This window comes from Poecilia reticulata, chromosome 3 (genome assembly GCF_904066995.2).
Source record: "Poecilia reticulata chromosome 3, P_reticulata-male-v2, whole genome shotgun sequence".
NCBI classification, from domain to species: domain Eukaryota; kingdom Metazoa; phylum Chordata; class Actinopteri; order Cyprinodontiformes; family Poeciliidae; genus Poecilia; species Poecilia reticulata.
Genome location: NC_088832.1, coordinates 35,438,588 through 35,460,886, shown reverse-complemented (window position 1 = coordinate 35,460,886; position 22,299 = coordinate 35,438,588). Strand labels below are relative to the sequence as shown.

The 22,299-nt window shown below is 45.5% G+C and overlaps 2 protein-coding genes and 1 long non-coding RNA gene across 7 annotated transcripts; 1 reads left to right on the top strand and 2 right to left on the bottom strand.

Moving 5' to 3' along the window:
- Positions 1-549: 549 nt before the first annotated feature.
- Positions 550-5,369, bottom strand: ccnb2 (cyclin B2). Its single transcript, XM_081605630.1, has 8 exons — positions 5,233-5,369; positions 5,054-5,158; positions 4,120-4,356; positions 3,023-3,181; positions 2,716-2,952; positions 1,827-1,967; positions 1,238-1,348; positions 550-918 (listed from the first exon to the last, which is right to left on the bottom strand). Exons 1-8 carry the CDS (start codon positions 5,260-5,262, stop codon positions 808-810), a joined length of 1,131 nt encoding a protein of 376 aa, XP_081461756.1. The 5' UTR covers positions 5,263-5,369; the 3' UTR covers positions 550-807.
- Positions 5,370-5,381: 12 nt separating this feature from the next.
- LOC145551196 (uncharacterized) lies at positions 5,382-6,838 on the top strand. Its single transcript, XR_014087040.1, has 2 exons — positions 5,382-5,473; positions 6,713-6,838. It is a non-coding gene; the product is annotated as an uncharacterized LOC145551196 (long non-coding RNA).
- On the bottom strand, positions 6,638-20,829 carry cars1 (cysteinyl-tRNA synthetase 1). 5 transcript variants are annotated; one of them, XM_081605621.1, is made up of 23 exons: positions 20,689-20,802; positions 19,336-19,620; positions 17,464-17,555; positions 16,113-16,201; positions 15,938-16,034; positions 15,257-15,355; positions 14,995-15,144; positions 14,766-14,906; positions 14,604-14,692; positions 14,408-14,529; positions 12,965-13,077; positions 12,750-12,878; positions 11,662-11,791; positions 11,459-11,562; positions 11,278-11,375; positions 10,998-11,187; positions 10,285-10,347; positions 10,122-10,203; positions 9,968-10,048; positions 9,827-9,894; positions 8,586-8,645; positions 8,427-8,510; positions 6,638-8,301 (listed from the first exon to the last, which is right to left on the bottom strand). In XM_081605621.1, the coding sequence occupies exons 1-23, from the start codon at positions 20,708-20,710 to the stop codon at positions 8,173-8,175; spliced, it is 2,517 nt and encodes an 838-aa protein (XP_081461747.1). In that variant the 5' UTR covers positions 20,711-20,802; the 3' UTR covers positions 6,638-8,172. The 5 variants fall into 5 exon arrangements, with proteins under 5 accessions (XP_081461747.1, XP_081461748.1, XP_081461745.1 ...); XM_081605622.1 differs by having other exon boundaries at positions 19,336-19,563; positions 20,689-20,789; XM_081605619.1 differs by having other exon boundaries at positions 10,122-10,347; positions 20,689-20,794.
- Positions 20,830-22,299: the final 1,470 nt, after the last annotated feature.

Genomic DNA, 22,299 nt, shown 5'->3' with positions numbered 1-22,299 from the left:
GTCATAGAATAAAATCCGGAAAATGCTGAGAAATTTACATCACATGTGGAGTTTCTGTTCACTTCTGGATGGAGACGCTTGTGGTGATTATTCAGACCTGACCGCTTAACGGATCCCGTTAACGGTCAGGTTTACCAAGTTAAGCATAAAATTGTTTGCATTTGCCTTAAAGATCAGCAGGACCCGAAAGTAAAATGATAAATGTTGGAAAACAAACCAGGATGTGGAAAAAGGCAACATGCAATAATGCTGAACTTATATTCAGAATGATTTTAATACCCAATTTCTTTCAGAAAAAGATTGGAGAAAAACTGAAAACTAAATGGTAGCTGTAAAAACATTTTGTCTAAAGCAATTTAAAATGTTGCTTTTCTTTTTTGGTGCCAACATCAAAGATCACAACAATCCCAGAAATTAAGTTTTAAGTTTACATTTTAATACAACTATTGAATTAGTGTTTCACTTAATTTTAACTTGTCTTGTGCATAAATGGTGTCAAATTAAAATAACTGGCCTTGATTCTGAATTAAGCTTGAAAATACAGAGAAGAGTTTTAAAATTTTTTATTTCAGTTTAACAAAAATTAAACCCAACTTCTTGATTTAATAAAATAAGTCTTAGAGTTCGTTTCCACAGAAGTTGCTTGCAGACAAACTTCTGCAGCTCACATTCACAATACAGCTTAAAGTTCAACAAGATCCTGAAGAAAGTTTATAAAAACATTTTAATAATAAAAAAGCTCCAAAGCAAGAGAACAAATCCAAAACTAAAGTGCAAAAAGTTAAAGTCCGGAAGTCGTTCCGGGTCTCAGGACTCCTTTAGCAGAGGAGCCGCCAACTTCTGGATGATGGAGGAGCTCAGCTGAGGGAGGAGGCTGATCTTCATCAGTTTGCTGCTGGAGTACTTCTTCCTCACCGCCTGCAGGGTGAGAGACAGAGAGAGAGAGAGAGTCGGTCCTCCAGCCAGGGGACACAGAGAGAGAGAGAGAGAGAGAGAGAGTCTGTCCTCCAGCCAGGGGACACACAGAGAGAGAGAGAGAGAGAGTCTGTCCTCCAGCCAGGGGACACACAGAGAGAGAGAGAGAGTCTGTCCTCCAGCCAGGGGACACAGAGAGAGAGAGAGAGAGAGAGAGAGAGAGAGAGAGAGAGAGAGAGAGAGTCTGTCCTCCAGCCAGGGGACACAGAGAGAGAGAGAGTCGGTCCTCCAGCCAGGGGACGGCTAGACGTCTTCAACTCACCTGGAACTTGGTCCTGCCCTCATTCACCAGCACCACGTTCTTCGCCAGCTGCTGCATGATTGGCTGCAGGTCGGCCTCGTCGTAGGTGGAGTAGTGCTGCTGCGTCGGCGACTGAGGAAAATTAACGTTCATTAGTCTAGAAAACAGGAACCAACATTCTGTCCCATTTATTACGGGACCAAAACGGCTCCAACCAGCTGGGTTTTAGCTGCAACTCAGTGTTTCAGCTGAACCTGAGGCCTGGAGGGTTGGGACAACAGCAGATCAGTGATTTATAAACTACCAGCAGTAGTTCAAAGTCTTAGTCAAGGACTGTCGCCATCATCCTGGTTCTAGTCAGAACTCCAGCAGCAGCAGCGCTCTGGACCGTTGATCTGTCAGTCAGACCTGTGAAGACGCTGCTGCAGGAATCAAAGCCACTAAAGAGAAACGCCTGGATGAGTTTCTCCGATCCTGGAAATGTTCTGCAGCTGGTACAAGGTCCACTTTGGAACCAGCTTCATGTGGCTCCGAGGTCAGAGGTCATCCTGACCTCTAGTTTCCAGCTGGAATAGGTGAAGCCGACAGAGGGACAGGTAGGGCGACTCACCCAGGGCAGGCCGTCCACCAGCAGCTGGGACAGACACAGGGAGGCGGCGGCGACCTCAGAGGGCCGCAGGTGGACCATCTGGTAGTCCAGGAGGGTCAGCTCCATCAGGTACTTGGCCAGAGTGTGCTTCTCTACGTCGGTCTGAGACACAGAGACAGTCAGAACCACTGATCCAGTCTGGACCAGAACCCTGGAGAACTCCTGGTTCAGTCCATTTCTTTGGATCCAGACCAGACTAAACGATCGATGAGTTTTCTGGCCGATCAGAAATCTTTAAAACGCAACTAACATTTAGCTTAGGAATAGATTTAAAAACAAAAATCCAACATCAGACAAAAGGTGAAGATCATCAATTCAGTTCCTTCAAAAAAAACAAAAAAAATAAAAAATAAAAATAAAGTTATTGCCCAAAATGCAACACAGCATAAGCCTGTCACAACAAGCGGTTGGGAAAATAATAATTGTTATAGATGCTCCATGTTCAATATTGTTGAAAAGTCGCCATTTTGAAAATAAATGCTGCAAACAATTGAGACAGTCTGATGTAGTAAGTTTTAACTCCTGCCTGCCTTTTTTCTCTGTTCAAGACAAAAAGATTCAACATTTTTCAAACTAAATTTGGTTACGGAGCTCAAGTTTGACCTGAAATGCTTTAAAAAGTTAAGTTTTATCTGAGAGGGCGTTTCTGGCATCACGAGCTGAAAATGGTCTCCAGAAACAAAACCACCACCATCATGTCTGGGACAGTTTACCGCCCAGAAACATCGTTATGGCAACAGGCTGCTGATGCTCAGACAGCCGTCGGTTCATCGGAGCGCCGCTACATGAAGTCTGGAAGCGATGGGCCGATCAGGAGTTTTCCCAGAACCCCCTGCAGCTCCAGACTCACGTTTGCCACCTTGGAGGCTCGGCGCAGGAAGTGCAGCGGCAGCGGGCGCCCCAGCTGGAAGCCGAGCCTCCTCAGCACCAGCTGCTCCATCTCCAGGATCTGGGCCCTGCTGAAGGCGTCGTCCGTGATGTAGGCGAAGTCTCCCACCTCCGGGCAGAACATCTCCTCGTACTTGCAGGCCACCAGCATGGCGGCCACGCCCGCCAGCTGCAGCTTCCTGCGGGACACGGGCTGGACCTGCGGCGGCAGCAGAGGGTCAGACCTGGAGGCGGGAGGAGGTTCTGGTGCCGGTTCCGGTCCGGCTCACCTGCAGGAAGCGGTCCAGAACGGCCACGGTGAGGTACAGCGTCTCCTGCAGCAGCTGGAAGCGGGAGTGGACCTGGATCAACCAGTCCACCAGGATCGCCCTCATGGCTGACGTGACCTCTGACCCCTTCAGGTAGTCGGCCCGGATGGCCTGCTGCACCTGGAGACATGCCAGAGGTCAGAGGTCATAGCAGTTTGGTGAGAAAATGGGTACATAAAGTGATTGAAAAAATTTTCACTGGATTTTAAATATTTTTATGTTGAGCAACATTATGGTCCAAAAAAAAAATAATTATATATATATATATATATATATATATATATGCAGCACCCAACCTTTGGGGGGCGCTGTGACAAACTGCCTGAAGCAGCAGTTCAGTTTGAGCATCATGCCCACTGCTGCTCTTCAGAGCACCAACATACGTTTAATTATACATCGTCTACATATATTTGCGTTCCACAGGGATGTATTTAATGAATGTTAGTGACGTATTTAGTCTCCGGCCATAAACATGACAGTACAATGCCTCACTGATAGGGGGCAGTGCTGAGCCACAGACACAACAGGTGCTCTTCTTCTATGCTTCAAAAACAGAAGAATGTTTACAGGAAAACCGTTCCAGGTTTTTCATCTCCAATTAAGCTGCAGGATTTTTAAAAACTGAGTGAAAAGATTTTTCTGTCATGGTTTTAACCAAACATTCGTGGAGAAGGACACATTTCATCAAAATATATGATTTCATTTAAATGCATCAATTTTTATTTATCAAATCTTTTTTTTTTTTTATAAATTTTACAAAATTTATTAAAGCTTCAATCAATTAAGGCCAAAAGTAAATGAGAAACTCCTGCACTGGATTTTCAATTTGTGTATTCAACTTCCTGCGCGTCACTGGGTCAGAGGTCAGAGGTCAGAGCCAGTGGCGCAAAATGTGGCTGTGCGCAACATAATGGGCGCCAGAAAACCAAAATGATTTCTAGTCAGAATGTCCTACATTCAACAGCCGTTTGTGTATAAATGATGTAAACTATAAAACAGAGGAGCGCCTGTGACGTGTCATTCCGGGTCAGAGGTCAGAGCAGGAGGAAGGAAGTTACCTCCAGGCTCCGCAGGTAGGCGTAGATGTCCTTGACGTAGTGAGAGCAGAGCTGCGGCTCCGCGGCGTCCTGCTCATCCACGTCCGGCACCGGCAGCAGCGTCTCGGAGAAAGCCCGGCACAGTTCCCGCTCCACCTCCAGGGACGGATCCTCTGGAAGAGCCGGGAGCGGCTCCGGGACCCGGCCGGGTTTCTGGGAACAGGAAGGCTTGGAGGACTTCTTGGACGCTCCCGTCCTCTGAAAAACACAAATTTAAACCGAAATTCCTCATTTCTGCCACAATGAAGCTGATTCTAGAACAAATCTGACACGTCAAGATGCCTCAACATAAATCTAGGAATGACGTAAAGATCGGGATGTGAGACTCCATCTGCAGCCAGAACCGGTTGACCTTCCTGGATCCATCCGAGGACTTTATTGATGCAAAGCACAGAAAATAAATATATTGCGCCACTTTTAGCATTTGAGGTGAACTTTTGATGCGTTTTCCCGAACAATCTCCCCAATCAAACCCAATTTATTCCAATAAGTCAAACACACACACACCTGTTCTCACTCAGGTGAAGATTTTCCTTTATCGGTTTAAATATGACGGCAGAAAGAAACATGAATGATTTTAATTGTTTATGTCCCAGAAATAATCCGACATTTCTTCTCCCCAGTCCATCTAAATGCTTTAGGAAAACTTCTACATACGTTACGATTGTAATTAAACTTATTTTTAAGAGCTCGCGGTTTAAGAGCAAACATTTAGGTCTACATCCGGGTCACCTACAAGTCAAAGTCCAAAACATCCGGTTTATTCGTCTTTGGGACGTTGACCCCTATGACCTGACGAATTCAATTAGGTTACCATAACAACACGTGATTCAGAGACCCAGAACTTCAGCCGGTTTGGACCCAGAACCCGCGGGTTCTGGTCCCGCAGTGTTACCTTGGTGTCGGCCAGAGCTCCGGGGTTGTTGGTGATCTCCAGGAGAGCAGCTCTCCTCGGAGCCGCTACGGAGCTTTTCCCCTTCTTCAGAGGCTCCTCTGCGGCCTGCAGCGACAAACCGAGACACGTTGGACAACGAGGACAGAGACACGGAGACAGACGAAGACATGTTAACTCACCGCAGCACGAAGCCCCACAGCGGAGGACATGTCGAGATAAAATCCTGAAAACTAGAATCAGAACCAAAACCGGAGAAGATCCACAGCAGCTGCAACTACAGAACACGAGTCACGCAGGACGTTCAAATAGCGCTGCGGGGAATCTGATTGGCTATGACGTAGGCTAAGAGGCCGCTTATTGGCTGCAGCTGAAGCTAGGAGGCCGCTGATTGGCTAAGAATAAGAAGTCGAAATCAGATAGGTAAACAGCAGAAATACTTCACACTACTAGCGAAATCTACTACTGAAGATCAACAGAACTTCAATATGTATATATATATTTTACTTTGCTTCAAGTATAAAGTATTCCTCCATAAAAATAAACATGACTTAGTTATTGAGTGTTACTTCTTCATCTGACGTAATTTATAAAAATGATTTAATTCGACAGATAAAATATAAAACTGCGGTCAGATTCTGATTCTTTAAATAATAAAAAAGTGTAAAAATATATCACATCATCACAAGGTAATGTTAAAATCTGTTTTTCACAACAAAAAGCCTTTGAAACCAGTACTTTCAGTTGCTAATGTCCTTAAATCACAACAGCGCAAAGCAACAAAGCTGGTGTATACACAAGAGCTCTCACTCAAACATAAATTGTAGGCTTGTGTCTGATGCGTTTCTGGGTTAAACAGAAACTCCACTGAAGTAAAAGTGCAGTAAAAATAGTCCTACAAGTGCTTTTCTTTTTCAAAAAGCTGCTGAAGTAAATGAAACTGTTGCCTTCATGAATAACAACATGCTTCTTCAGTGTTAAACAGCAACTTGTGTAATATTTTCTAAAATGAAACATTTTCATAATAAATATTGTCACTAATTCTATGTTTCTAGATGATTCATACATTAACCGGTTAAAGATCTTATTTGATTCACTGCTGGACCAGAACGCCAACTTTTTAAATGAAAATATTAAACTAAGTCTGAATTATTTAGTCAAATCCATCTGATTCAACAGAACCAGAACCAGAACCAGAACCGGAGGGAATCAGTGACTCATTAGATGGCATCACCATCCATTTAATGAGTCATCATTATTCAATTTTAAATAACAGTGGTTTTAAATGTGTATTAATACAGAAAAACTTTAAAAGGCAATTTGGTGCAGATAAAAGGTTCAAATTTAATCTTTTTAAAAATAAAGATGTAGACTAAACTATGTTCCTAAAATGGGGAACTTTTAAGGTGCAACACCAAGTATAATTTTTTTAGTTGCATTTGAACGTGAATTTAATGAACTCTGAAAAGAAGCAGAAAACATTCATAGAAATCTAGATCATTTGAAACATCAGAACATTTTGCTGCCGTTTTATTTTAACCAGGGAAAATGAACAGAACCTGATTTATATTCAGAAATACTACAAAATTACAGTTTTTGAAATTATTTATTATTATTTAAAGTTTCATAGTAATCTCAAAACAATATCTATTTGGTTCCCAGATGCGTCTTGGATTGCATGTGGAGCAAATTACCTCCGACTCGGATTATTCCTCACCTGTTGTCGTTTCTGAATGAAGCTTCTGATCTGAATGGTTTGTATCGTCTGAAATAAAGACACCGCCTGCGTCTGACTGGTTTTATTACAGCATCTTCTTCACAACCTGCAGCTGCGCCTTCACAGAACCACCAGTTTCTAATAAATCAGTAGAAAAATACTAGCAGTAATGGATGGATGATTAAAAAAAAGCCCGGCTCTTCCCGTCAGACCTGCTGATGTTCCCAGGATCCTGCGATCGGAGCATCCTGGGATTTATCGGCAGGACCACAACAAATACAAACTCGGTCCGTTTTCACAGAGACAACACCGGAGAAAAACGGGCCTGGACATGTGGAAAGCCGTTATTATCCATATTATTCCCAACAGGACGCTTTGATCCTGGGAACGTTTTTCCAGAACTAACATGAAAACTTGGAAGCTTTTCTGACAACAAATCCTGAGTGAGATTTTCCCTCCGCCTTTTTCAAATCTAATGAAATTAGTGTCAAATGTTTGTGCTGCTATTTTTTCTAATATATTAATAAATGTTTCCAGAGGTCATGAAAGGTCAAACCCCCCCATTTTCCTCAAATCAGTCAAACCTGCTGTCAATCAGCTGCTGATACCACTGACAGTTTAAAGGTCAAAAGGTCAACCAGCCCCGCCCACATTACCCAAATCTATTGTTGTCAAACATTTGTGCTGCTATCATTTTAAATATATTAATACAAATATAATACAAATGTTTGACACCAATTTTTATTAGATTTGAGGAAGGTGGAGGAGCTGGCTGACCTCTGATGACCTCTGGAAACATTTATTAATATCTTTAAAACGATAGTGGCAAAAACTAAAAATAATTACGACACAACCCAGAGAAAAAAGAAACGGATTTGACTGACACCAAATTGGTTTAGTTTTGGCCCCTGGTTGACCTCTGATGACCTCTGGAGACATTTATTAATATCTTCTGTATGACAGGCGCACAAACATAGCAATGGCGACACTTTAGTTGGATTTGCGTAATATGGGGGGGCTGGTTGACCTTTAAACTTTTATTAATATGTTCAAAGCAAAAGCAGCACAAATGAATTTTTCCACCAGTTTGGTTAGATGTGAAGGGGGTTTGGGTTCAGCTTCCCAGGTTTTCCTGACTCGTTTCCTCGTCTGCTGGAAACTCGGCGCTGCAGTTTGTTTGAATCCGTTTACAGACGGATGAACGAATGAATGAATGAACGGCTGATAGGAATGCATGATGGAAACCGTCACAGATGAAGTTCGTGAGTTTGATCCAGAAGCGGCGGTGGCAGCCGGGTTCTGCTGATGGAGGAAGCGTCCCCTCTTCATCCACACATTTCTGGATCTGATCCGAGGAGAATAAAACCGAGTCCCTGCTGAAGCTGCGTCAGAGGGAAGCGGACTCTCAGTTCCCGTTCTGGTTCATCTGCAGATACTCGCCGTGGAGCTTTTCCTGAGCCTCGAACAGCTTCCGCAGCTTCTTGGCTTGGCCTTTGCTCAGCTCCTTTCCTTCAGCGTCATGAGTGGGGAAACCCTGAGGGGAGGGAACCGGGACAGAAGCCGGGTTTTCAGTACCAAACGCTCAAAAACATCTTCAAAGGAGCCAAAACCTTTTTGGCTTCGTCTGGAAGGAGTGTGAACGTTCAACGTTCCACTTACCGTCTCGTCAAACCTGGAATATTTGTCCGTTTCTGAGCGAAACATCTCACACGGAGGGACTCTCATCCTGGCGAGTTTCGCCATCTGGAAGAGAGAGAGCAAAGTGATTATTGGGCGAATGAGAGGGTGAATCCAACCGGTTCAAAATGTCCGACGGACCTCCTGCTCCTGCTTCTTCCTGGCAGCTTCCTCCTTCTTCCGCTTCTTCTCCTCCTCCATCTGGGATCGAAGGAAAAGTTTCAAAATCAGCTCAAACTGTATTATTCACTCTTTCATTTTACTCTGCTTCAGGTCGCATTATTAAAACAATAATCAACTGATTCAGTTATTGATTAACGGTTAACTGGAGCAAACAGGCTGAAAACTGGAAAGTTCCTGAAAAAACACCAGTCAGAGCAGAAACTAAACCAAAACTACAAACATTTTGTGACTTTTAGTCATAAAATGGTTATTTTCTCATTTAAAAAGGAATTTAATTATTAGCTTATTTGCATCTTTTAATGTATTTCTAATATTGAAAAAGGTTTAAATGAAGAATCTACAGAATGTGACTTTTTTATGCTCATCAATAACCTGATAATTACCGGTCATTATCAGTCGGCCATAAATAATCAATAACCTGATAATTATATATTATATAATATATAATTATATAATATATAATAATAAATTATATAATATATATTATATAATTATAATAATTCTACTGAACTTTACATGATTGATATAAAGTTTCTATTTAACTTTATATCATCCATCCATCCATTTTCTTGCACCCTTGTCCCTCAGTGGGGTCAGCAGGTGCTGCTGCCTCTCCAGCTAACGTTCCAGGTGAGAGGCGGGGTCACCTGGACAGGTTGCCAGTCTGTCGCAGGGCAACACAGAGACACACAACCATGCACACACACACGCACACTCACACCTAGGGACAATTTAGACAGACCAATTAACCTGACAGTCATGTTTCTGGACTGTGGGAGGAAACCGGAGTACCTGGAGAAAACCCACCATGCACAGGGAGAACATGGAGACTCCATGCAGAAAGACTGGGAATCGAACCCAGAACCTTCTTGCTGCAAGGCCACAGCTCTACCCACTGCGCCACTGTGCAGCCCTATATCAATCATTTTAAATATTAAGTGACTGATAATTTGATCAGTTGGTCGGCACTGAGACTTTTTACTAAATACTTCTTTACTCTTAATTTCTCTTTCCTTTAGTAAAAACATGTAAAGTGATTCTGACTTGCGGTTTCTGCTCAGTTCTGTTTATAACTAGAAATAAGACAAAACTAAGATATTTTCCGTAGTTTAGACTCGGTGATATTTAGTGTTTTAGCAGTGCAGGTCTGACACAGCAGACATGTAACAACGTGTTTTTATAAAGGTTTATTTCCTGACCTTCTTCTTCTCCTCTCTCTCCCTCAGTAACGTCTCCTTGTCCACCAGCTTCACCACGGTGGGCTGACCTGAAACAGATTCTCAGTTTGACCCGAGCCGCTGCACACTTCCTGTTGGGCCCGTTTCAAAAAGCTGCGTCACCTTCGTGGTCCTCCAGCCGGACGCCCAGCTCCGGCAGCGTGTCGTCCCGGACGGCGTCGCAGAGCCGCAGCAGCGCCGTCACTGGACGGGTCGGGAGAACAGAGTCAGTTCTGGAAGACGGGACGGGATCGGGAGCGTCGGGTTTGGGCCTCACCTTTCTGCTCCCGGGCGATTTTCCGGACGTCCTCTCTGAAGTCGGACAGAACCGCCAGGTAGGGCATCACCGTGCTCTCCAGCTGCAAAGATCGGACCAGAACCGGGTCACTGCATCGGTTTTTTCCAGGTGGGTTTTCCCAACAGATCAGCCATTTACTCACATCCACAGCTTGACCTCCGACTGGAAAACCGATGGGATCGGATCCTTCGATGGCTCCGAACATCTGGAGGAGAGCCAGAAAATTCCCGTTAGTCCAGATCAACAAACGGCTTTTAAATCAGCAAAATACGACAAATGTTACGATTTAATTTACTGCAAGAGAAGAGAAACATGAACGATGAAGGAATAAAAGTGGAAAAAAATTTTATGTCTGGAAAATGTTTTCCGGTTTCTGAACATCTTTTAGATTTTTTATTATTAACATTTTGTTTGGAGTTAAATAAGTCAGTGGAATAAACCCCATAAAAAGTAAATGAAGTATTTTTAACCATTTTTTACAGTTATTTAAATGCATATTGATAATTTCAGTAATTCTTTTATTTATGTAATTATTGACGAAATATTAAGCAAATAAGTTATTTATTCATAATAATTTTTTTAAAGGTTCTGCTGGCTCTAGTGGCCTTTATCCGAAAGTAGTTTGACAGGAAAGAGGGTTATGAGACGGGGAAGACACGCGGCAAATGCCACCAGGCCGGGAATCGAACCTGCGACCACCGGCACCAACACGTGGGTTGTGCCCCGCCCCCGCGCCACCACAGCACCCCTAAGCTATTTATTCATAACCAAATTCATTTATTGTGTTTTTAATTAACTTGATTATTTTAGGTCTTCCTCCTCCTCCATCATCATCCTCATCATCATCACCACCACCTTCATCATGGCGGTCAGGTAGCAGGCGATGCTCTCCAGCAGGAGGCGGTTGGGCCGCAGCTTGGCGCTCTTCCTGCCGGCGATGTAGCTGTTGCTAAGGCCGACCAGAAGCCTCATCTCCTCCATGGCGCTGCGGGTGTCCATGTTGTCGCACAGCGCCAGGTGAACGGCCCACTTCCTGTCGTAGAAACTGGAACACACACAGGCGCTGTTGGAGCAGAGTGTGTGTGTGTGTGTGTGCGTTGAGGCTGAAGCTGCTTCCTGTCCTCTGATGCCTCACCTGCTGTTAAGCTCCGCCTCCTCTGCCTCCCACTTCTCGAAGCGTCCGGTGAGGTCGCTCGGCGCACGCAGGACGTCTTTGACGTTCAGGAAGAACTCCTGCAGGACAGGAAGAGAACCGGCAGCTTTAGACCCGGCGAGGCGGCGGGCGGGCGGGCGCCCGAAGCCACGGCGACACCTACGTTCATGAACTTCTCGTACTGGACGGCCGACTCCATGGTGTTGGCCGAGTAATCCAGCGTGTCTTTCCAGGAATGCATGAGGAAGGCCAGGCGCAGCTGGCGCGCTGCGGGAGGAACAGCTCACGTCAGCAGGGGGCGCCTGCGGCCACACGGTCGCCTAGCAACGCGGCCACACGGTCGCCTAGCAACGCAGGCGCACTCACCTGTGTTCTTCTCCAGGGCGTCCTTTATGGTGATGAAGTTTTTCAGAGACTTGGACATCTTGCAGCCGGCGATGGTCAGGTGACCGGTGTGCAGGAAGTAACGGACCCAGCAGTCGTTCTGGAAGAACGCCTGAGGAGAAACCAGCTGGGCTCAAACACGGCCCAACAGAACCGCCACACAGAACCGCCACACAGAACCGCCCATCAGAACCACCAAACAGAACCGCCCTGATCATCTGCATCAGGGTCTCTCCAGGTAGGAAACAATCAGGAATTCTGGCAAAAAATGTCAATAAAATTTCCTAGAAAAGACAGGAACATTTCTGAGCTTCAAAAGTAAAAACAAATTCACTTTTGTAAATTTTCTGAGTTGAAAAAGTGAATATTTAACTTTTCAACCTGAAATTTCCACGTTTTTTACTTGAAAATATCTAAGATTTTGGCAGAAAGTGTCTCCTCCTTCCTTTCTAACCATCCAACGTTCCTGAAACTCTGCTACTCGGATCCGATTCCTGATTTTCATCCATTAATTCGCTCAACTTCTTTTCTAAAAGAAAGTTTTTGAAAATGTTTTTAAAAAGTAGCTTTTATCTCCGTTATTTCTTCTGCGAATTGTACGACCGAGTATCAGGGCAGATTTATGTTTAGCTACAATCGTCATGATATTATTTAAAGATGCAAACTTTGATGATAAACGTTTTGTTTGGAGTTTTTATAAAATTACTGCTTCATTCTCCTCGTATTGTGAAATTGTTCTGGTAATAATCTGATTCTGCATTCCTGTAAGATTAGAAATTAATTCTCGTAATTAAAGATATAAATTGTAGCCTAACTTATATTTTGAAGCCGTAAAACATGCTCTAAAAAAAGATGGCCGCCCTGATGTCACTCTGATTTATGGAAACACAATGAGTACAAAAGTGAAAAAAAGTCCAAAATGTAAATCTTCAGAAACCAAAAATGTGATAAATTGATAAAATCGATTTATTGCCCCGACTTTCTGCGGAGTTGGTGTCAGATTTGGCTGTTTGGAAGCAGAACATGAGCAAGAAACTGACAGGAAGTAACAGGAAGTAACAGGAAGTGACCTCGGACTGGGCCAGCTCGTTGTCATGATGGGGGAAGCGCAGGTCGAAGCCTCCTCCGTGGATGTCCATGGACTCTCCCAGGATGGAGCCGGCCATGGCCGAACACTCGATGTGCCACCCGGGCCGACCCTGCCGCCGCCGCAGGAGGACACAGACTCGCCGTTAATAAAACGTGGAACATGAGGATCAGGAGGAAAATGGCGGCAGCCGCTCACCTTCCCCCACGGAGAGTCCCAGGACGGCTCGCCGGGCTTCGAGGCTTTCCACAGAGCGAAGTCGTTCTGGGACTTCTTCTCACTCAGTCTGTCTGCTGAGATGCTCAGATCGCCTGCAGAGAAGACGAGCATGAAGACGAGAATGAAGACAAGGATGAAGACGAGGATGAACACGAGAATGAAGACGAGGATAGAAACGATTCGGCCGCTACTTGTCCCAATTAGAGAAACAGAGACAATGAGATTTAATCTGAACAGAGAGATTCACTGTGAGGAGGTCGACGTCTGAACAGAAACTGGGATTAAAAACATCCTGATGGATGGAGGGACATAGGAATGGACAGACGGACGGACGGACAAACAAACACTTCCTAGGAATTCTGCAGGGCTCCAAGTTTCAATGCCTCCTAGCACTAGCCACACCAAGTAGCAACACCTCCTGGCGCCGGCTCCAGGCGAGACGCCTCCTGGCGAGACGCCTCCTGGCGCCGGCTCCAGGCGAGACGCCTCCTGGCGCCGGCTCCAGGCGAGACGCCTCCTGGCGCCGGCTCCAGGCGAGACGCGTCCTGGCGCCGGCTCCAGGCGAGACGCGTCCTGGCGCCGGCTCCAGGCGAGACGCGTCCTGGCGCCGGCTCCAGGCGAGACGCCTCCTGGCGCCGGCTCCAGGCGAGACGCGTCCTGGCGCCGGCTCCAGGCGAGACGCGTCCTGGCGCCGGCTCCAGGCGAGACGCTTCCTGGCGCCGGCTCCAGGCGAGACGCCTCCTGGCGCCGGCTCCATGGGAGACGCCTCCTGGCGCCGGCTCCAGGCGAGACGCGTCCTGGCGCCGGCTCCAGGCGAGACGCCTCCTGGCGCCGGCTCCATGGGAGACGCCTCCTGGCGCCGGCTCCAGGCGAGACGCGTCCTGGCGCCGGCTCCAGGCGAGACGCCTCCTGGCGCCGGCTCCAGGCGAGACGCTTCCTGGCGCCGGCTCCAGGCGAGACGCCTCCTGGCGCCGGCTCCAGGCGAGACGCTTCCTGGCGCCGGCTCCAGGCGAGACGCCTCCTGGCGCCGGCTCCATGGGAGACGCCTCCTGGCGCCGGCTCCAGGCGAGACGCGTCCTGGCGCCGGCTCCAGGCGAGACGCTTCCTGGCGCCGGCTCCAGGTGAGACGCCTCCTGGCGCCGGCTCCAGGCGAGACGCCTCCTGGCGCCGGCTCCAGGCGAGACGCCTCCTGGCGCCGGCTCCAGGCGAGACGCCTCCTGGCGCCGGCTCCAGGCGAGACGCCTCCAGGCGAGACGCCTCCTGGCGCCGGCTCCAGGCGAGACGCCTCCTGGCGCCGGCTCCATGGGAGACGCCTCCTGGCGCCGGCTCCAGGCGAGACGCCTCCTGGCGCCGGCTCCAGGCGAGACGCCTCCAGGTGAGACGCCTCCTGGCGCTGGCTCCATGTGAGACGCGCCGCCTTACCTTCTCCCTCCTGCAGTGCCTTCTGGTCTCCCACCGCCTCTGGGACCAGCTTGCCGTAGGAATGCTGCGGACTGGTATCAAACCTCTGCGTGTCGAAGTAGACGGACCCGTTGGACTCGTACCTGCAGACATCCCAGAACCGAACGGATCAGACGCAGCTGCTGCTGGAGAACCTTTCAGACGGTTCTGTCCTCACCCGTAACCGTTGGAGACGATTTTCCTCACAAACTCCACAATCTCCGGCACGTAGTCACTGACTCGGGTCAGAACGTCGGCAGGCAGAACCTGAGGGGCGTGGAGACAGAGATGAAGCTCCCGCCCAGCTGATCGGGCTGAGGGGGCGGAGTCTGCGGCTTACGTTCAGGGCCTCCATGTCTCTGTGGAACTCCCCCTCCCAGAACTTCGGCAGGACGGAGAAGATGGAGTTCTCTGTGACTTCGCTCCCAAACTGCCTGTCCAGCCAGTCGGACAGCAAGTCCTTTGAGTTCTCCAGCAAAACCTGGGAAAGGAATTAAAAACAAACTCTGCTACAGAGGAGCTGCGGCAGCAGCCAGCCGAGGAGTTCTGCAGCGTTTCGGCCGTCTCACCTCAGCCAGAGGCTGCAGCACGTCGGCCGCTGCGTTGCTCTCCGTCGCCCCCTGCAGGGGCTGCAGAGCGGTGGCAACGGCGGCGTCCAGACGCTCCAACATCTGCTTCTTATCCGGGTCCGTGGTGGAGGCCAGCTGCTCCCGGAACGGCTGCAGGAATATGGAGGAAGAAACTGATCCCGACCGGACCGGACTGGACCGCCACGGCGTTCCTGATCCGATCTGGACCGGCGCATCGCTCCGGATCCGATCCCTGACTCACCACTCGTGCGTTCAGGACATCCTGCAGGACCTGAGCCGCCTGCGGCCGTTTCCCTCTGTACTGCTCCAGGAGGAAGTTCTGCCGGGCCCGTTTGATGATCTGAACCGTGAAGAACCAGATGCCTGCGTTATCCAACTGCTACATTTGTTTATCAGCAGACACTTGTTAAAAACATGGCATCAAACTCATAATTATGCATGTGTTAGAAATAATGCGAGGTTCTGGTTGGTTGAGTGACTTCAGTAATATTTCAGAGGCAAAATCCAGAAAATGTCCAGAAACATGTAAAGATTTAATTTGCTCATTTAATTTAGCTTATTGAGCTGCAAAAGTGCCAAAAATCACCATATTTTTTACACGGTGATTGTTGGTTTTTCACTTTGCTGTTGAGAAAAAAACAATTTAACTATTTTTTCTTCACAGGACAAATTAAAACTCATTAAGGTGAAATTTGATCAAACTTAATTTGATCAGTTTCAAGGTTTCAATGTGGATTTTTGTAGATCTCAGTTTTCACTTTGACATTAAAGTTTTGTTGATCAGAATCCATTTTAAAAGCAGTAAAAAACTGGGTGAATATTTTTTTATTACTAACGAGACGTTCCAGTTTACCTGCAGCATGTCGGACCGTTTCAAACCTTCAGAACCCTTCAGAACCCTTCAGAACCGGCGGATTCTCACCTTGTCGTCGATGTCTGTGACGTTCATGCAGTAGAGGACGTCGTACTTGAAGTAGTCCCTCAGGATCCGCCGCAGGATGTCGAAGGAGATGTAGGACCTGGAACAGAGGCGGAGCGGCTGGTCAGGTCGCAGCGGTTCTGGCTTGGTTCTGGGTTTCTGGTTCTGACCCGGTTACCTGGCGTGTCCCATGTGTGAGGCGTCGTAAACGGTGGGGCCGCAGCAGTACCACGTCACCTTGTTGTCCTTCTGGGGAACGAACGGCTCCTGGAACGACGAGACGGCGATTAAACAGAACCAGCTGAGGCTGCGGGGTTCCTCAGGGCGCAGCGTTCGGACCAGCCCGTTTCCGCTCTATTTGGGGTTTTTCTACAGTAAAACTTCACAGGTGACTTTTAGATTTAATGGCCTTTAGCAGCAGACAGTGTTACTGTGTTGCCTGTTTATTTTTTAATCTTGAATGTAAAATGTTTATATTTTTTGTATAATTCTGGCTTAATTATTGCTCTGAGTTTGTTGCTTTTTCATCAAATGGTCTTTTTTTACAGTATGTATTCTGTATAGTTAATGATTAATCAATTTCTAAATTAGCTGAAGATTATTTCATTAAGTGATTAATCACGATTAATCACTCCAGCCCTGGGTTGTGATTATTTGAGGAAGTGAGATATAAATCTTTGTTGTGATTCCTGTAAATAAATGAGAAATTCTGAATTTCTTGATGGATCCTTTAAAGCTCCAGTATGTAACTTTTATTAAAAAAAATAAACATTTTTTACAGAAAAAAAAACTGTCACCATGTTATGACAGTACAATATGAGACAGATGATCTGCGAGCTCCTCTGCCTTCTCCCAGTGTTAACTAAAAACAACCAATCAGAACAGAGGGCGGGTCTTAGTGCTGCCAATCACCCTTGCATGCACGGTCTCATCCTCCTCTTCCTCTCTGCTACGCTGCAGTTTTTCCTGTTAGCAGATCAGGTCAGATTACGGCGGTTTTTCTGCAGCAGTAAGTTGTTCCTCTGCTTTTAGCAGTGACTATACGAGGATGATTGACAGCACGAAGCTCCGCCTCCTGGCCCTGATTGGTTGTTTTTCTCTCATTTCTTTAGATGCAATAATATCAGGGAAGATAATCACCACATGGTGACAGTTTTAACAGATTTTTTGTATTAAAGTTACATTCTGCAGTTTCAACCTGTAGGCAGGTGAACATTTTCCCACTTGAACCTGTTTTCATTCGTTCATTACGTCCAGATTAGACTCCCGTAACTCTGATATTTCAGTTTGGATCAGTACTATATGACAAGCATTTATTTGGAGCCGCCATGAGGGCGCCATTACTTATCCAGAGGGGGCTTTGGCACCCTTAGCTCCCCCCCAGCGCCGCCACTGCTCCTTATTTTTTAGTTTCTCACACATGTGAAGTGATTTATGGGCCATATTCTGCCAGGTCAGGTGAACACGCCGAGGTTTTAGCACCTGGCTGCTGGGTTCTGCAGCCCAGAGTTGCCGGTTCTACGCCGTACCTTGGTTCTGGTCAGGCTGTTGTAGAGCCGCAGCTGAGGGACTTCTGTTCCCGCCGGTGGCGACCAGGGAGGCTGGACCCGCTTCCCCTTCACTGGAATAAAACCAGAACCTGGTGACTTTCACACCAGACGTGGCAGAGGAGACGAACATGATCCGCAAATAAAACTTCAGCTTGTTTTTACTCAAGTAAAAGTAAAAAGTAACCGTCCCAGAAATTACTGGAGAGTAAAAAAGTGAATCGAGTAATTTAAAAAGTAGCATAATTAGACAGACCAAAATATAAAGTTAAATGGAATTTTTGGCATTTTAAAGACCGAAATGAAAATAATTCAGATGAATATCATAATTACAAAAAACAAAATCCAAATAAATTAATAAAAACTAACAAGAGCAGAGATATTTCATAATAGAAGTAATTTACCTGAAGCAAAATCCTCCTAACTGTATTTTTCCCCCAAAAGTTACTCAAATGTAACTCAGCTAAATCTGGTTTCTGACGTTAAAACAGCAGAAATCATTCAGATGTTTGTGAAAAATGTTTAAACATGATGAAAAAAGGTCGATTCCTGTTTCATCCAAATATTTTACATCTAAAACGATTTTATAGCTTCAGTTTAAACACATTTTAGATGTAATATCTGCAAAACCAAGAGATGGAAGTTTTGACAGCAAAATGAAAAGTTTCAGGAGGATTCATGAAGTTTTGTAAAAATAAATTGATCTTTTATTGCATCAGCAGAACGTCACAGAGACCCAGAGATGAACCGATCAGATATCAATATCTGCATCAGACCGGATATCGGGAAAAAAAAATCTAGATCGGATATCGGGGACAATCTATTTAGTCTAATTCTACGTTTTCATGTTTGTTTTAAACATTTTAAGCAATCAGCTTTTTTTCTCTATCAGATCGGTATCGGCCAATCGGTGCATTCCTGCACAGAACGACCCGTTCTGACGCTGTGGACTCCAACGAGGATCCCACAGCATCACAGAGCCTCCGCCGTGTTTAGCAGCTTCATCCCAGCAGGAGGTCCAGCAGGGCTGATCGGACTCAGCATGTTTACGTTTGAGATGGTGGGACAGGAACCGCTGTGTAACGGTCGTCATGGTGAACTCTCAATTTCTACTCATTGCATCATTATATTTGTTTTACTCGTCTAACATTCAGCTTTTATACTCATTTCATTCATTATATTAAGAATCATGTAAGTATTGATTACATTATTTTTGATTTGTAATTATATTCTTATTGTTTTTTTCCACGTTTGACCTTTTACTTCCAGATCATAGTTTGACTCATATTGACGGTTGGACTGAAACGTTATAGCATTTATAGTATCCTATAACGTTAGTAAAGATAAGGAACAAACGGTTCTAGGTGTTTACATCTGTGCAGGTCTATTTAGGCCAGATCTTTTCCTTCAGAAGTCTGATGACTGTAATTCATTCTTCCTCTCATTGATCAAGTAAAAATATCTGTTTCTGATTGGTTATGCCTTGAATTTTTCCTCAATACTAATTTTTCATTGGGACATTCTGCTGATGCATTAAGATTTATTTATTTTTAGAGATTTTTACAGCAGCTGCTGTAACTGAGTAAAGAGGAAAGACAGAAAAAGCTGAAAGAAAAGTTTCCAGAAAGGACCGACGATCTGGTGGGACAACAAGCAGAGAGTGGGCAAACAGAAGCAGCAGCTGTGATGTTTCTGGGGCTGCAGGTGTTTCTGACCCTGAGCTGTTTGAGCAGCGATAAGCCGCTGCGCCGCAGAGCGCCACCCACAGGCCGAAGCTCTAACTGAAACTCTCCAGAGGAACTGTGGGTTCATGCTTCTCTGCAGAAACCTGCGTCACATCAACCGTCTACTCACTGCTGCCGTCTGCGCTCAGGTCCTGCTGCAGGGCGGAAATGTGTCTGTACCAGCGCAGAGCGTGGACGTGCTGCGGGGCGGGGGGGCGGGGGAGGAGCCTAAAGGCTCTCAGGTCGGCCTGGGAGGGGCCGAAGCCCGCCAGGTAGCTGCGTGAGGTCAGGTAGTCGTTGAGGGCTGCCGTCAGCGCGGCCTCCTCGTTAATCTGCAGCAAGGAGCCAAACTCAAAGGCTGCAGAAACAAGAGGGCAGACGTTAGCAGCCGAGCAGCTGCAACTGTCCTCATCCTCTGGAGAGAAACAAATCAGAGCAAAACCTCTGATCAAATCCTCATTTCCTCACAGAAAACCGCCAGCAAGCAGTTAAAGTCATCCTGATCAATGCTTCTCAGGATTTTAGAGAGATTTACTGCAAAAAATGTATGAAATAAGGGGCGAATCATCTTCAGGAGGGAATGACACTCTTCTGGTGATACTTTCCATAAAACCCTGAAATATGAGCTGAACCGGTTTAAGAGTTCAACCTGGGTTTAACTGATGCAAACCATCTGCTGATTCCTAACAAGATGTGTTTAAAACAATTAAACAGAAACATAATCAAATAAAGGAGCCAATCAGATCTAAAACGATCAGAAAATTCATAAAACAGAAAGATGATGCCTTCACAAAGAAAACAGGAAAGAGAAATTCAAGACAGGAAACGGACAAGATGAGGCTTCAACAGCAGAACAAAATGAAAGAGAAACCATGCATGGAGATGAAGGATGCTGAAGCTGAAAATGGGGGGAAATATTACATGTTGGAGTAATCATGCAGATTGCAGAAGACGTTAATATTTCTAAAGGATGAAACAAACATTTTTATATGACATACAGGGTATGTTTTATTAATGGCATGATTCATGTCGTAAGCAGATTAAAACTGAGGGGGAAAAAAAGGAAAACTGAGAACACAACTAATAAAAACATTCATATGTATGAGTCTCAGTTTAAATCCCCAATCAGCTGCCCAATTCACTTGAATTCTGTCGGAATAACATTATAGATTGTGGTTTTAAGAAACACTTTATTTAGCTTAATAATTATGCCGAATTGAAAATATTCATGTATTGTTATATTATATTTTCTTTGTTCATTTCTTTGTTTTACAGAACACAAACGCTGACATAAAAAGTCTTCAATGGCCGTTTCTTAAACAGAGTTCCGCTGATGTAGCCGAGCTGCTTGCTAACAGAGCTAACAGGCTAATTTAGCCTGACAGCCCCAGAAACATTAAACCGACCTGCCTCTGCTTCTTACCGGCTTCATATCTGAGGAAATATCGATGATAATAACAGGTAATAAGCGGTAAAACTGTACCTGTCTCCGGTGAGCTCGACATGGCCACAGGTCTGAATGAGATGCTGATGCAACAATAACCGGACCGGAAGCAGAAACAGGAATCAATGTGTCAGAACACCGGCAGCGGGGGACACTAATAACTGTCGGACTCACTAACACATGTGTCGCAACAGTTGTTTTTCAGGATAAAATCATTTTTTAAAATATTGATGGGGTTCAGCAATTTTATTCAAACAGTGCAATATAATTAATAAATTGGTAAATTAAAGACAGTGACTCACATACATATTTATATATATATATATATATATATATATATATATATATATATATATATATATATATATATATATATATATATATATATATATATATATATATATCATGTCATGACAGAGATCAGCATTTGGTTCTCCTAAAATGTTAGAAAGTATTTTTCATTTATTTACACCACGTTTTGCAACATGCGATATATGTACCGTTGTTCCAGTTAATATGACAAGGAGAATTTCTTTTTGCATTTTGCATGCTTTCTGATGTTTGATTTCTCCCTCTTCCAGAGATCTTCAATAAAAACCTCAAGGACTGTAAGGCAAGTATTTTGGGATTAGCAGTTTGGTTTTTGGGGCTGCACAGTGGCGCCGTTGGCAGAGCTGTTGCCTTGCAGCAAGAAGGTTCTGGGTTCGATTCCCGGCCCCAGTCTTTCTCCATGGAGTCTCCATGTTCTCCCTGTGCTTGCGTGGGTTTTCTCCGGGTACTCCGGTTTCCTCCCACAGTCCAAAAACATGACCTCTCCAAATTGCCCTTAGGTGTGTGTGTGTGTGTGTGTGTGTGTGTGTGTGTGTGTGTGTGTGTGTGTGTGCATGGTTATGTGTCTCTGTGTTGCCCTGCAACAGACTGGCGACCTGTCCAGGTGACCCCGCCTCTCACCCAGAACGTTAGCCGGAGGCACCAGCAACCCTCCTGACCGGGCCGGATGGGGGCCCGGGTGTGTGGAGGTGCCAGGGAGGGAGGAATGGTTTCAAGTCGCTTAAATGTCTGATTATAGACGGAAAAAGTGCGCCCTGTTGAGAAAGGTGTATTTAATGTTAAAGTTCAGTTTCGTTTCGACAAAACGCTCAACAGTTTCCAGCAGCTGATGCACGTAAGGGGCCCGGTGATTCGTTAGGGGCCCGGTAATTGGCTCGCCCCCCCGGCCCGACGCTGACTTGTTCCGCTAGTGGATGGACAGTTTGGTTTTTGGAACTGGTCCATCATCTAGGTTCAGCTTTTATTATTATTATTTTTAATACTGGATGCCAGTTTAACTTTTCCACCTTCACCTTCCACTCAACATTTTATTATGTGTAGTAGGCCTGAGCCATCCTCGCCATAATTCTGTCATGTCATGTATAGAACATACATAATTTCTGTCAAAAATTGTTTTTATTTGTCTTAGATTAGTTTATTTAAAAAAAATTTAAATGCTAATTTTGTGTTTTCCTGAAGTAAATATTATTTAGGGGATCTATGTTTAAAATTACATTTTTGAATTTAAAATGTGAACTTTTTTGGCGATTTCTATTTATGTCTGTGCAGAAAACACGGAAACTCCACAATGACTACGCAGTGACAAAAATCAGAAGCTAT

Excerpts from the sequence above, each read along its gene's own strand:
- ccnb2 (XM_081605630.1), bottom strand. The coding sequence starts at position 5,262 with ATGTCCTCCGCTGTGGGGCTTCGTGCTGCG. Across the intron at positions 5,159-5,232 it reads CTGTGGGGCTTCGTGCTGCG|GCCGCAGAGGAGCCTCTGAA; the intron begins GTGAGTTAACAT and ends TTGTCGCTGCAG. Across the intron at positions 919-1,237 it reads AGGGCAGGACCAAGTTCCAG|GCGGTGAGGAAGAAGTACTC; the intron begins GTGAGTTGAAGA and ends CTCACCCTGCAG.
- cars1 (XM_081605619.1), bottom strand. The coding sequence starts at position 20,710 with ATGTCGAGCTCACCGGAGACAG. Across the intron at positions 14,693-14,765 it reads GAGACATGGAGGCCCTGAAC|GTTCTGCCTGCCGACGTTCT; the intron begins GTAAGCCGCAGA and ends CACGCCCCTCAG. Across the intron at positions 8,646-9,826 it reads AGAGAGAGGAGAAGAAGAAG|ATGGAGGAGGAGAAGAAGCG; the intron begins GTCAGGAAATAA and ends CTTCGATCCCAG.